Here is a 14,336-nt window from a genome sequence, read left to right on the forward strand (position 1 = left end):
GCTTTCTAAAAAACTTCCTGGAAGGAAAAAAAACAAAAACAATAAGCTCGGCAAGAACTGCTTTAGTACAACCCAATCTCTGCTGTGCTAATTTTCCATCTGTATTAATTTTTTTTTTTAACTTAGAGAAACGTTTTCTAAATGTGCCAATGCAGGCGTGGATTTAGAATTTGTTTTAGTGGTCCCGGAGTTTACCGCCCTGGTTCTGTTGTACATGTAGAACACCGTGAGGTCACACGAAAGCGGGATACGTGCGGGGGGGGGGCATACAGAAGACCCATCGCACGCCTTATTGGCACTTTGGATCTGAGACTGAACCGGTTTCCCACTCTAGCTAATAGGCGAACTATTAGAGCATAGGAACAGAGCAGCAACTCTCCTAGGGCGCAAACGCACGGTCGCTTGAGCCTCCTTGCTTCCCTGTTCCAGCCAGGATCCAGCCAGGATCGAACGCACGAACGTTCTTCCCTGTTTCAGCCAGGATCGAACGCACGAACGTTCTTGGATCGAACGCACGAACGTTCTTCCCTGTTCCAGCCAGGATTCAGCCACCTGGCTGAATCCTGGCTGGAACAGGGAAGAAAGGAGGCTCAAGCGCCCGTGCGTTTGCGCCCATAGTTTCCAGAGAACTATGCCCAATAGCAGGTTTGGATTTTTACTGGAAGTTCATGCTATGATTTTTTGTGGGGGGGGGGAGTTCTACGTGTGTGTGTGTGTGTGTGTGTGTGTGTCACGTGATTTCGGGTCCTTTGCTCTCGAGCTCGCAGGTCGTTCCACGTTGCCTTCAGTCCCTGCCAGCGACCAGAGTGGCGGCTCAGCCATGCGGCCGCTCGTCGGGTTCCTGTTGGTTTTGGGGACAGCTACGGCGGGCCTGTATTGGTTGTCGGCGCGGCTGCCCGGAGAGCCCCGCGCGGGAAGTGGGTGAGTGGCTGTTCGCACGGAGCGCGCTTCAGAGCTGGGTTGAGAGCGGGTTGGAAAGGTGGGGCCGAGGAGCAAGCCCGATCCGACGAGCCTGAAGTCCCACCGGCCGCTTCTTGGCCCTGGATCGGCGTCATGATGAAATCGTCCCCGGGAGGGCCGCTGCCTGGTCAGGACCGGCGAGTGCAAAGTGCGCTTTCCTTTCCTTTTCTTTTTTGAAATTTTAATTAAAATTTTAAACAAAAAGAAAAAAACACAATGCAAACAACAAAAGATGAAACCAACAAAAGTATAACAATATAAAGAACTACATAATAGGAATAATATATCTATAAAAAAAAATTTTAAAAAAGAAAAATTCAAAATACAATCATTACATTCTTATTACAGCTTTCCCTCCTGAACCTCGGCACGGCTCGCTAGGTCTCCTTTTTGCTCTTTCGTTACTCAAGAGTAGAAGGTGCGCTAGGGTTTGGCTGAGAGGGCACCTGCGATTCTAAAAGACATCCCCAGCCGAAACCGAGTGCTGCCCTTGGCAAGGTCGGTGCGCCGAACATAAGAACGCAAGAAAAGCCCTGCTGGATCAGACCCAGGCCCATCAAGTCCAGCAGTCTGTTCACTCAGTGGCCAACCAGGGGCCTCTAGGAAGCTGTGCTGTCGCAAGCATAATCCAAAGCGAGTGTTGGCAACCTTATTATGAAACCCCCTCGTGAGAAGCTTTTGAAGTGAAATTAAACAATTTAAGCAGAAGTTTTTTGACGCCCCCTACGAGTACCGATAAACGTTCTCCCCAAAAAGAGTCTTGGGCCACCCCAAAGCCTAACAGATTTCCTGTGAAACTGCAAAGGCTTTACAATGTATTAATTAGTCTTTAAGAGGCCCAGAAATTCATTTTTGTTTTTGCTGCAACACACTAACACTGCAATCAATCAGTAAAATCATTCTTGTGCGGCCTGCAAGACACTGTTGGTTTATTTGAGTCTTCTTGTGGCAGCAGAAAGATTGCAGCATGTAGGCATGTAAGGGCCAATGTTGTCTGATGCTGACTCCCAAATTCTCGTGCTTGGATGAATTCAATAATGAACAGCTCCAGTCTTCAGTCATGGGTACCCTGATGCTTATTTCAAATGAGTGCGTACTCATGCACTCATAAACTTGTAATGGTGAGTTTACCATGCAACAGTATTTAATAAAGAGCACCACACTTGTGAAATGCTTGTTTCAGAAAATAGCCTTTGCTCTAAAAGCAAGATAAAAGGAAGAAAAGTAGTTTTCTCAAAACATAAAGATCTGAGTCTTCCCAGGAAATTGATATAGCATATTCAGAATGATTCACTTGCCCAATTTGTGTCAATAGTTTTTTGACACTTCAGTGTGGAGAGTGTAATTGATCTGTTTTTCGTTTCCTTTGATTTTAGATTATATTCAGAACAGCTATTCAAAGTCCTCATAGATTTTAAACAGTTGTAAAACCAGCAGTCTGTCTTTGCCACAAAATCAAAGCTAAGCAGTAGCCCATCTCACCTCTCAGGTACCAGAATTGCATTCGCTGCAATACTCGACACAGTTCCTAATGCAGCAAGTGTTTTGTGCTAAGGCTGTATTTTTTAAGGTGAATAGCTGCTTGTTTAGTCAAAAGATTTTGAGTGTTGAAAGTGAACCATTAAAATTTTCGTGGGTAAGAATTGATGGATTTCATAGAGTGCCATTCATCAATTTCATAGAGCAATTCTGAGCACTGTAAAAAATGCAGCCTAAGTTATAATTTACCTTTTGCATTAGAATTCTTCCAGAATAAAATCTCACGCTGCTTTAATGTATTTGATTAATTAACGTACACTGCACTAATAATTTAACTCGTAGCTTGCTGTTTTAATCTTACTACACAATATTTGACTAACTGGCATCATTGTTCTACTGATATGTTGTATCTTTTCCCTTTATCCAAATGGCTCTGTGATAGCATGAGGCCACAGAGTAAATACTAAGTTCCTATTTTCTGCTTGGAACATATCTAGCTGGCTTGTTGAACTCAAGCAATGAATGAACAATGAGTGAATATGACCGCAGCTAAAGAAAGGACTGTAACAGTACGAGGTACATGATTGTTTTTAGGATGAGTAGCAAACACATTTCCTGAACTTTAAGTTCTTTATGTATAGACTGAATTCTGTCAGAATTCAGGTCAAGAAGTCAGTCTGTTTAGTGTTGTTGTTTTTTAATGGCTTTCCACTAAGATGAACAATTGTGCTGAATGATTGTATGTTTCCAGTTTATTGCTATTTGTTTTTATCATAAACTCCACTATTCTATCTCCTTGGGGGTTGCTAAGGACTATGTCACTGATCTCCCACCCTTTGAAGAGAAGGGAAATGTAAGTAAGAGCCAGAAGGATCTGACTGCATAGACCCATCTGCCTTACGGATTTTTCAGCTGGTTGAAGGAAACAGTGGAACTTTGCTCCTGCAACGGAAGCAACGATTCCCTGCTGTCTCCCAATTTCAAGAGTGCTACATCCTTCCTGCTTCTCCAGGGGGAGGATTGTAATTGAATTGTCTTGGCAAACCTGGGGAAAGACTTTACACAGCACAGAATAAAACTGCCAAATTTGGCTTTCATTGATGTTATACCTTGCACATCCACCTGACGTTTATCTTAAACATTACCACATATATAATATATATAACATAAAGAGAGCCAGTGTGGTGTAGTGGTTAAAGTGTCACATGAAGCTGCCTTATACTGAATCAGACCCTTGGTCCATCAAAGTCAGTATTGTCTACTCAGACTGGCAGCGGCTCTCCAAGGTCTCAGGCAGAGGTCTTTCACATCAGCTACTTGCCTAGTCCCTTTAACTGAAGATGCCAGGGATTGAACCTGGGACCTTCTGTATGCCAAGCAGATGCTCTACCATTGAGCCACAGCCCCACAGATGGTCAAATCCCCACTCGTACCATGGAAACTTGCTGGGTAACCTTGGGTCAGTCACTCACTATCAGCCCTGACCCTGGCTAGTATTTGGATGGGAGACCTCCAAGGAATACCGGGGCGTGACATGGAGGCAGGAAATAGCAAACCACCTCTGAACCATCTCTTGCTTTGAAAACCCTACGAGGTCACCAAAAGTCAGCTGTGACTTGACAGCAAAAAACAACAACAATGTTGCCATTTGCTCTCAGCCTGCAATAGAACAATGTGTCTCATTTGGCATTTGAGAGGAACATGGTTGGAGCGCTGCTGTTTCTGTATTTCCAATGTGTAGACACAATGCCTGTTCCTAGAGAATGTGCAGTAACCTAACACCTGCAGTAAAGTTCTGTGCCTGCATTACTTCACTGAAGATGTTTGTAAGATTGGGTTGTAACACCATTGCCTGAAAAATCTGCTTCCCACCCCTCTATTTTTAAAATTTTGTAACTTCCAACTTGATGTTCTGTTAAGCTTGAAAGCTTGTGTGCAAAGTTTTCTATCAATTTGGTTGGTCCTAATAAAAGGCGTTACACAGATTTTGATCTTGTTTTTGGATTTTGTGTGGACCAACATCTCTGTTTACAACTTTGTTTCTAATTAGTGCTGTAACTCTCCGTGGGTGTCTTTTCAAGTATTTCCAGCTCTGGTGTTGTAATCTACCCTGGCTAGCACAATGATGTATAAACTAAGCTATTCCGTAATTGCTCACTTGTCAGGTTACTAACACAACCTTCCTTCATCTGTCTTATAGTGATACAATGAAGGATACCACCCTTCATCTGTCTTATAGTGATACTGAAGTGATACAGTAATAGTTAATTTACTGTCCAGAAAAGGATAAACTGAATCTTAGGGTGATAGTTCTCTTTAACTTTATTCTAGAAGGGTAGGCATATTAGGTTTGTAACAAGAGGGCAAGTGCTGTCCCACCTCTGAAACATAACTGTTTATTGTCATTTGAAAGCCCATGTTGCAATAAACCTTTTAATCCGGAAAGGTACTCTATCATTTCTTCTTGTCATACCTTATTATTATCTGTTGATCTTATCTATAGAATAAATACTTTACTTGCAGCATATGATTTTTTTACTTCTGAACTGACGGCCCTCTTTATTTATCAGGCTACTAAAGTTTCCTTCAGACCTAGAAGAACTCCAAGAGCTTGCACAGTTTCTACAATACTATAACAGAGAGCACTATGCATATGTGCTGCTGCTGTTCTGCAGTGCCTACCTGTATAAGCAGTGCTTCGCCATCCCTGGTTCAAGCTTTCTGGTATGTATACAATCTGCAAACCTTCAAGATGCTAGCTTTGCAGCTTGCTGTCGAATTAGACACCGATCTGCTCCTCTGTCCCTGTTGTTCTTAGGTCTGGAAGACTTGCCCAGTAACATCCTGAACTGGGTTATCGCTCATCTATAAATGTGATCTTGCTACTATTTTAATAGAACTCATTCTAGGACCTGGTTATGTGTAATTTTAAAGGTGTGCAGATCATCTCAGATTTTCCACTATTGTCCTAAAACTCCTTTTGTGTGTGTGAAGTGCCGTCAAGTCGCAGCCGACTTAAGGCGACCCCTTATGGGGTTTTCATAGCAAGAGACTAACAGAGGTGGTTTGCCAGTGCCTTCCTCTGCATAGTAACCCTGGTATTCCTTGGATGGTCTCCCATCCAAATACTAACCCAGGGCTGACCCTGCTTAGCTTCTGAGATCTGACGAGATCGGGCTGTACCATGCTGCCATCCCTCCAAAACTCCTTTTAAAAGGAGTAAAATAAATTAAAGTAAAAATAGATTAAATCAGTTATTCACAAAAGAAATAAGCTATATAATAATCTGTTCTGTATGAGGAGAGTTGGAAGTCGGTTTCTGTGTTATTTTATAGCTCACTTTTTCTTTTTTTCTTCACTTTTTTCTTTTTGTATATTATATTTTTGTATACTTTATATACTTTGACATATTCTGTAATATTCTGCATATTTCAATAAAACTTTTTTTAAAAGGATCTTTAGACTCTAGTGCAGGGGTTAACGTGTTTAACTAGGATTGGGGAGACCAAGGTTCAAATGCCTACCCTGCCATGAAAATCACTGGGTGACTGAGACAGTTGCTCAATCTGTTAGCCTAATCTACCCTGTTAGGATAAAAAGGAAGGAGGGCAGTGCACACCACCTTGAGTTCACTAGAGGAGGGGCCAGATAAAAATGTAACAAATACAATGCATAAATACAATTTAAGGAATTCACAGGTTGTGGTGGTGGCCTCGGGTTTGGAGGGATTTACAAGATTATGCAAATTCACGGAGGACAGGGCAAGACGCTGAGTGGAACTTCCATTTTTGGAAAAATGCCTCTGAATTCTAGTGCTGGGTAGCAAGCAGCAGTGGGAGCTATTACCTGCTGCCCTGTGTGTGGGGTTCCCAGAAGTATCTGGTTGACTGTGAAAAACAGGTTTTGTGCACTGTGGTCTGATCAGGCAGAACTGTTGTTATGATTCACGGAGTCCTTCGTGCTTTCCTCACAGTTTGTTATGGGCTGGATCATTGTCTAGTTTTCTCTAACAGAACATCCTTGCTGGGGCTCTCTTTGGACCTTGGATGGGTCTCCCACTGTGCTGTGCCTTGACTTCAGTGGGTGCTACTTGTTGCTATGGACTGTCCAACATCTTCGGAAAACAATTTGTCATCAACTATTTTCCTGATAAAGTAGCTGTGCTTCAAAGAAAGGTAAGAAGGCCCCTATCACAACTGGCTTTCAGTCACTACATGAATATTTAATAACAAAGTAAGCATAATGTCCTGACTATTGCCGCCTGCACCCAAATATTAAAATTTATGGGCTGTAGTTTTATCTTCCTGGAAAAATATCTTTCCAGGAAGACGTATACTTAGAGTTGAAAGTGTGGTCATGATGTAGGTTGCAGCAAGAGAGGAATTTAAAGGCTGCTTTGCCTGCAACAAAACACCAAACACAGTAGTTTCTAATCATGGCAAGTAAATCAGTTACTTCTTACCCACCTTTGTTTCAGTCGGTTGATTAAATATACCATTCTACTCCATTGCAATTACCAAATTGTTGTAAAACAACCCCTCAGGCCCTTGGTTTTACTGTGCAGAATGAGGGATTTACTAAGCTGGCTCAGGTCTCTAGCCGGTAGGCAACAATGAGGAGTTAACTTCTCCAGTTTCATCCCTCTGAGAACCAAACTAAACATGACGGCAGCCACAGCCGATTCTGTGGCCACTGATGCCATTTTAGAAGCTGTTGCAGTTGTTTTTTTAAATCGCTGTGAGGCCCCAATCTCAACTGGGTGTGCAGCGACCCCAGCAGCTCTTGCTCCCCCCCACACACACATAGCTTTTCAAGTGCTGAAACAGCCATGAGGGGATGTTTCTGCACCAGAAAGGGCATGCTTGGGAGGGAGGGGGTTAAGTCAATACCAGGAGCCTTACCACTCCTTAGGGTCTCAGTAAGATTCCTCACCTCTACAGGCACAACCGGGGGCCAGTTTGGCAAGTTTTCAATACCCCTATAGTCAGAGGCTAGCCTCTCAGAACTAGTGTAAAGGTGCCTAAAATAGTTTCCCCAAGCTTCGGGGTAAAATAATATTAGTCATCATAAGGGATCTGTTTAAGCAGCTTGATGTCAGATGCCAGAATAGCAAGGAGTTTTTATCCATTGTTGCCTGGTTTAGTTGTTTCCAGGCTAATGCCATAGCTTCTTTTTTCTTTCTACGAATGAGGGATTTATATTGTAATTGTAGTTTTTTATTTCCCCTACTAAGGCCTCACCATCATTACATCTATATTTAACATAAGTGGCACTAAGAGCCCTCTTAGCTTTTCTACATTCACTATCAAACCAGGGTTTGGAGTGCCCATTAGTTCTTCTTTTAGGAATGGTATTTGTCCTGATGATCACCTCCTGTAATTCACTTATTATTTGTTCATAACCATCTAAACATATGTCCATATTCGGTTCTTGTAGGTTATCCGGGCTGTGTGACTGTGGTCTTGGTATTTTCTTTCCTGATGTTTCGCCAGCAGCCGTGGCAGGCATCTTCAGAGGAGTAACACAGACCTTCAGTGTTACTCCTCTGAAGATGCCTGCCACAGCTGCTGGCGAAACGTCAGGAAAGAAAATACCAAGACCACGGTCACACAGCCCGGATAACCTACAAGAACTGATGAACTCTGACCGTGAAAGTTTCGACAATATATGTCCATATTCTCCGCATCTAGGAATTTTAAAACGATTTCATTTAAGGGACCCGAGCCAAACAATTCTTTCATCCACACTACTCCTCCACCTGACCCGGCAATTTTTTTTCTCATATGTTAAAACTTCAGTATGCATTTCTGGAATGCGTGGTTTAAAATTTATTATTGGACTCCTTTGTTTCTCCATGGCAGAGGATGATGGAGGAAAAACTGAGATATTATGGTCTATCAAATCAATTTCTCCTGACAAGGGACTATGCTTAGGCAAAGGCTATAGCTAAACCGAGGGTTCTGGATGTTGAAAGGCAGCATGATTTGAACAGAGTTAAGAGCTTCCTTTATGATCTAGGCATGTTAAATAAGGTAACAAGAAAACAACAATGTGATAGCTTATTAAACAACTTGGCTATATTTGCCACTATTCATTCTCACATAAACACCACTTAAGCAACTCAATAAGCAACAGTGGAGTACATAAAACTTGTTAAAGCTATATGCTCTCAAGAGCAGTTGCGCTTACAGAAAAAGAGTGGTAAAATAGGCTGTAGTCTGTAGCAGTCTGTTGCTTGACATGTGGAAGTTTCTGTTCTTGGACTGACTTGAGGAATCAGCGTTGAGAGATTCAGACAGCTTGGAGAACCCAAACAGCGCAGCTAGTTTAGTACATCTGTTTCACACTCCCACATGGGTTAATGCTTCATCAATTCGTCTCCATGAACTGAACAATATAATTAAACAGGGGCGCTTCTAGCATGCCCTCAGAGAAGTGTGTAATGGCGCCCTTTTTCTGTAATTGAAGTGCAACTGCTCTTGAGAACATATAGCTTTAACGTTGTATGTTCTCCACTGTTGCTTATGTGGTGCTTATGTGAAAATGCATAGTGCCAAATATAGCCAGGTTGTTTAATAAGCTATCACGTTGTTGTTTTCTTGTTACCTTGTTCAACATGAGGATATATTTTTTCTATACTTTATGTTAAATAAGGTAGCTTTGATGCCTTATGTAAAGCATTTAGATAACCCTGATCATAGAAGGATTTTCACTTTGTTAAGGTATGATATGCTGCCCTCAGCGATTCTTGAGGGTAGATATAGAGGATTACCATCTACAGAATGTGCATGCTAGAGGCGCCACTAATAGAACTGCGGGCTGACAGCCTGCAATCAGACCATCTGTTCAGAATCCCCTCTTTTCAGCCACAACGGGTATAAGGGGAAAACTTTGGCAATCTCATTTGTTAGAGATTTTGCTTGATTGTATTATGGGGGGGTCTTAATTCCTTTACTCTTTCTTTTCAGTTTATCGTGTGTGTAGCATATTCATTCATATAGGCCACATTCATGTGTAATACACTGTTTTGTTCATGATGAGCACATGCCAGGAAGCCCTTGACCTCAGGCACCCCCAGTTTGGTCCCGCCCACATGCACACACACAAATCAGGATTCTAAATCAGGGTTAGAATTCTTGTTTGTAAGCAAGAAACAAGCCACAACTTATTAAGGCACCCGAGTCAGTTGTCATAACAAACTGTTTTCTTCCCAAACCAGGAAGTCTTCAATCTCACCTCCATATGTGAGACCAAGGATTTCCTTGCTCATTATTGTCTTTGTTCATGAAGTCTGAATGCAGACATAGTTTACTCCTTAAATCAGGAGTCTTTATTTCCATTGAAGCCATGTTAAAGTATCTTAAATACCACACAGAAGATTTGTTGTAATGAAAACTTTGTAAAAAAAATTGAAAAATAAAACTAAGGGGGAAGCAATTTAGCTGAGTCTGACTTTTTGTTTGTGCAGGTGGAAGAGAACAGAAGTTCCTTGTTTTTCTTCTTGTTGTTTCTGAGGCTGTTCCCTATGTCCCCAAATTGGTTTCTGAATCTCACATCTCCCATCCTGAACATCCCTGTGACTCAGTTTTTCTTCTCTGTTTTCTTAGGTAAGCCAAGAGAGGCAAAAGGGGGCTGGGTGTAAAAATATTGGCCAGACAATGCTAATGTTGTTCTGCTCCCTCTTGTTAGCCATGGCGTGGTAGAGTGCATGCTTGGGCCATCTGCATGCAATTCCACTGCATGGCCATCCTGGGCACACAGGTTTGATAGTAGTATGTTCTAGCCATAGCGTGGAATCTGAAATGCAGTTTGTCACTGGAGGCTTGTGCAGTTGCTGGGAACCCCTGAAATGTTTAATTTCTTACCAGTTCCATTGGTCACGGTTAAAGCAGTGAGAAACATAGATAGGTGAAACACAGAGTTAATGTCCAAATTGCCAAGGAAGATTAACTCCGTTACTGTTCTATAGGCTCTTCTACTTTCCTGCCTCAGGGAGCTCTACAGGTGAAAAGAGCCAGAGAGAAGCACAGCTTACCCATACATATTTTACTATAAAAATGGAAGACAAAGAGAGTATAAAGTCCATGCAATGTGAACTTCCCTCACAGTAGGAAGTACTCATCTGCTGCAGGTACAGTGTTCTTGACTAACCTCAGAACCATTGTATCCTGAAGTCAACAATAGCCATGCAGATTAGCTTTGTATTTCACACATTAACAGATCACTTCAGGATACAATGGTTCCATATTAACATACCACACCCAAATTAGCACATTACTTTGATACTTACAGGACAATGATTAGCACATTACCTTTGATACTTTTTGCAGGACAATGATTCAGCTCAACCCAACCCCTTTCTGACTATATATTACTCTTCCTACACACTTGACACTGAGAGACACTGTTGTGCTTTTGTGCAAGTGCTGATAGTTACAACTCTTATCCCAGAGAATGTGTGGACAGGCCAAAAGCTGTTACTCCTCTGAAGATGCCTGGCACAGCTGTTGGCGAAACGTCAGGAAAGAAAATACCAAGACCACGGTTACACAGCCCGGATAACCTACAAGAACCAATGTTCCACTGGCATCTGCACATTCAAGCCCTTCTTACCTTATGCATTGTAGTCTTCAGCCGTAAATAAGTTTCAGAACTTTATTTATTGGTCAGTCTCTGTGTAGGCAGGCAGACCTCCTTGACACATGGCCAAGGTGAGTTTGTGAGGTGCAAAATCTTTCTAATTCAAGTATTTGTTCCCCCTTTCTTGCAGGTCTTATGCCATACAACTTCATCTGTGTTCAGACAGGCTCAATCCTTTCACAGATCAACTCCCTTGATGCCATTTTCTCCTGGAGCACTTTACTCAAGATGCTGGCTATAGCCATGATGGCATTAATTCCTGGAACTATCATTAAGAAATTCAGTCAAAAGCATCTGAACCTGGACAAAAGCGACAAGAGTGTTCATGTGCTCAATGGATGGAAGCTCAATTAAATAGACTAGGACAGATACTGAGAATCTTACGGGGAAGGTGCAATTCTTTTTTCTACTGGTTGTTTTGTTTTTTTCTAAAGCACCTAACATTGACTTGGGCATCTTCTCTCAATAATAGGTGGCAGACAGCAATTATTCTTAAATGATGTCTTTTTTTGAAGAGCCTGACAAGTTGCATTTTTCTTTGGTGCTTTCTTTGGTGCTTTTTGGAACCAGAAATCTTCTTATGAGAATGGGAAATCATCTGAGCCACAGAGACGCTGCAAGCCTTCAGGAATTTTGAATGGCAGCAGCTGCCTGGAAGCATTGGTATGTCTTCAGGCTGCTATCTGCATGGAGAGTACCTAATAAAGCAAATTGCAAGTGCTGATAGTTACAACTCTTATCCCAGAGAATGTGTGGACAGGACAAAAGCACAACTCATTTACTTGTTCCTCTTCTAATGGGGAAATATGACTGACGAATATGACTGTGGTGCACCATTTCCTCCCCCCCCCCCCCCCGTTAAGTATTCCAGAACTTTGGTGCGGGGGGAGGACTGGATAGATTTGTAGGACCAGGCAGCTGCTTGCTTTTCCTTGTACACTGGAAAAAGATTTTGGCAGAGTCCAGATATTGTCACGGCAGCAACCAGGTGCTTACTGTGCCAACAAATGCATTTGCTTAATAGAAGAGGCCAGCAGCTGCTGCCAGAGTGGTACTTCCATTTCTTATATGTTCTCCTCCTCTGTTATGTGGCTAGGGGGAAGTGGGAAGCCCGTCCTGCTAGCTGCAGATCCTACATGTGATTCCAAAATAATTGAAGTGATGCACATAATCAGCTAGGAAGGCGAAGGGATGATAGGCTCATGTCTTTAACGACCCAACCATGGTAACTTTGAGGAGGCCAGCCACTTGTTTTTCTATGTCAGTATGGATCGTGGGAAATTCTGTTATAAAATTTTGACAGGGCCCAAAGTGGAGCAGGAAAAGAGGAAGACCCAACAAGAGATGGATTGACTCTATAAAGGAAGCCACGGCCCTCAATTTGCAAGATCTGAGCAAGGCTGTTAAGGACACTTTGGAGGACATTGATTCATAGGATCGCCATGAGTCGGAAACGACTTGACGGCACTTAACACACACACACAAAGTGGAGGTATGAGAAAAGCGAAGGCGGAAAGTCTATTCACAATCTCAGTTTCTGTTGTATGCTACACTGTGTGCAGAAGAGTACTAACACAGAGATTTTGAATTCTGTCATTCTTGAAGAACAGGCATGGTAGGGCTGAGACGTGGCTGTTTCAGTGGAGGAATCATTGCTTCAAACATAGGAATATCTTTGAATGAACCAGTTATCACATTTGAGATCTTTACCTTTTATTACATTATTTTGTTCAAACCTTTTCTAATCAAATCTTTGGCAACATCCTAATTCTCACTGAGGTGGTGTATGTATGTAATTGAACGTTTTCCTTATTTTAAAAAAAACTTCCTTCTGTAGAAAACGAAGTGTCAGCAAGAAAACAACATTAGGCCCCTTTTTGCTGTGGAGAGAACTGTGAAGTGTGGAAAAACATTGTCATCTCCAGTATGAAGTGATTTGGTTCAACTCAGTTTATCACCTCAGTGAATTAAGGCAGTATTTCAAGAGGTTCTTGTAGGTTATCCGGGCTGTGTAACCGTGGTCTTGGAATTTTCTTTCCTGACGTTTCGCCAGCAACTGTGGCAGGCATCTTCAGAGGATTAACACTGAAGGACAGTGTCTCTCTGTCCTTCAGTGTTAATCCTCTGAAGATGCCTGCCACAGTTGCTGGCGAAACGTCAGGAAAGAAAATTCCAAGACCACGGTTACACAGCCCGGATAACCTACAAGAACCAATGAACTCTGACCGTGAAAGCCTTCGACAGTATTTCAAGAGCTTCAGCTTGGGTGGTCTTGCTTCCTGTGGGGAACTAACTGAGGTCATTTGTCCTTAGAACATGGAGCTTTGAAACCATTTGGCAGGTAGAATATCAAGGACTATTCTGATAATTATACTGTCTGACTTGGAATGGAGGAAAGACAAAGGAAAATGTCTGTGGCTTGAATTAAGTAGTAATTGTGTGCCCTTATCAAGTGCCTTATCACATGTGTTAACATGGAAACTGTTCTTACAAGATAAATGAATGTGAAACTTAGCATAAAATGTCTGTTTAATGGAAGCTTAGTAAACATACTGCATCTATCGCTTACGTATTTTCTCCCCACACATGGAAAAAAGGAGAACTTTGCTTTCTGTAAATGCTGTACACAGGTTTGCTTTGTACTGGAAACCATGAACATATCGTAGAAAAGATTTGAGATCTCTTTATATATATGCAGTCAGGGAACCATTGTTATATACTTTGCTGAACTTTGTGGTTTTGGAGCCCTCACTATCTTCACATCAAGCAGAATCCATCCCCACAAGTAAGCAAAGGCAGGTCTTCCAGACTGTCTGTGTCAGCAGTTATAGCTAGTTGTATCTGCCTTTGTCAGAATGACTTTCAGTATCAAGGCTACTAAAGAAAGAAGCCATTAAAACACAGAGCCTTTCCAGCATTAGACTGGTCTACAAACACAGAATGCCTAGGGAGAGCAACAACTAGAAAGTGGCATGATTACATACCCAATTTGAAGGAGGCAAAACCCAATGTATCAGGATAACATGGATTCCAGGTTAATCATCACTGTCTGGGGTGTCATTTTCATCATTCTGTTACCACCTTCCAGGATATGATTAATTATAAAATTTCTGTTTTCACAACGGTACTGAAATGAGAATCTTCTCTGGAAATGCAGAGTTCATCCAACAGCCCAAGTAATTTACCATACATACCACTTACTTCCATCTTTTTAGTGTTATGTACAAATTAAACACAAAAGCCTGCAAGCATATGAG

The 14,336-nt window shown here is 42.0% G+C and overlaps 1 protein-coding gene across 1 annotated transcript; it reads left to right on the forward strand.

Moving 5' to 3' along the window:
- The first annotated feature begins 820 nt into the window (after positions 1–820).
- On the forward strand, positions 821–11,438 carry TMEM41A (transmembrane protein 41A). Its single transcript, XM_056849524.1, has 5 exons — positions 821–921; positions 5,010–5,163; positions 6,453–6,614; positions 9,908–10,046; positions 11,210–11,438. Exons 1-5 carry the CDS (start codon positions 821–823, stop codon positions 11,431–11,433), a joined length of 780 nt encoding a protein of 259 aa, XP_056705502.1. The 3' UTR covers positions 11,434–11,438.
- Positions 11,439–14,336: the final 2,898 nt, after the last annotated feature.

The sequence above is a fragment of the Euleptes europaea genome, chromosome 5 (assembly GCF_029931775.1).
Source record: "Euleptes europaea isolate rEulEur1 chromosome 5, rEulEur1.hap1, whole genome shotgun sequence".
Classification (NCBI taxonomy): Eukaryota; Metazoa; Chordata; class Lepidosauria; order Squamata; family Sphaerodactylidae; genus Euleptes; species Euleptes europaea.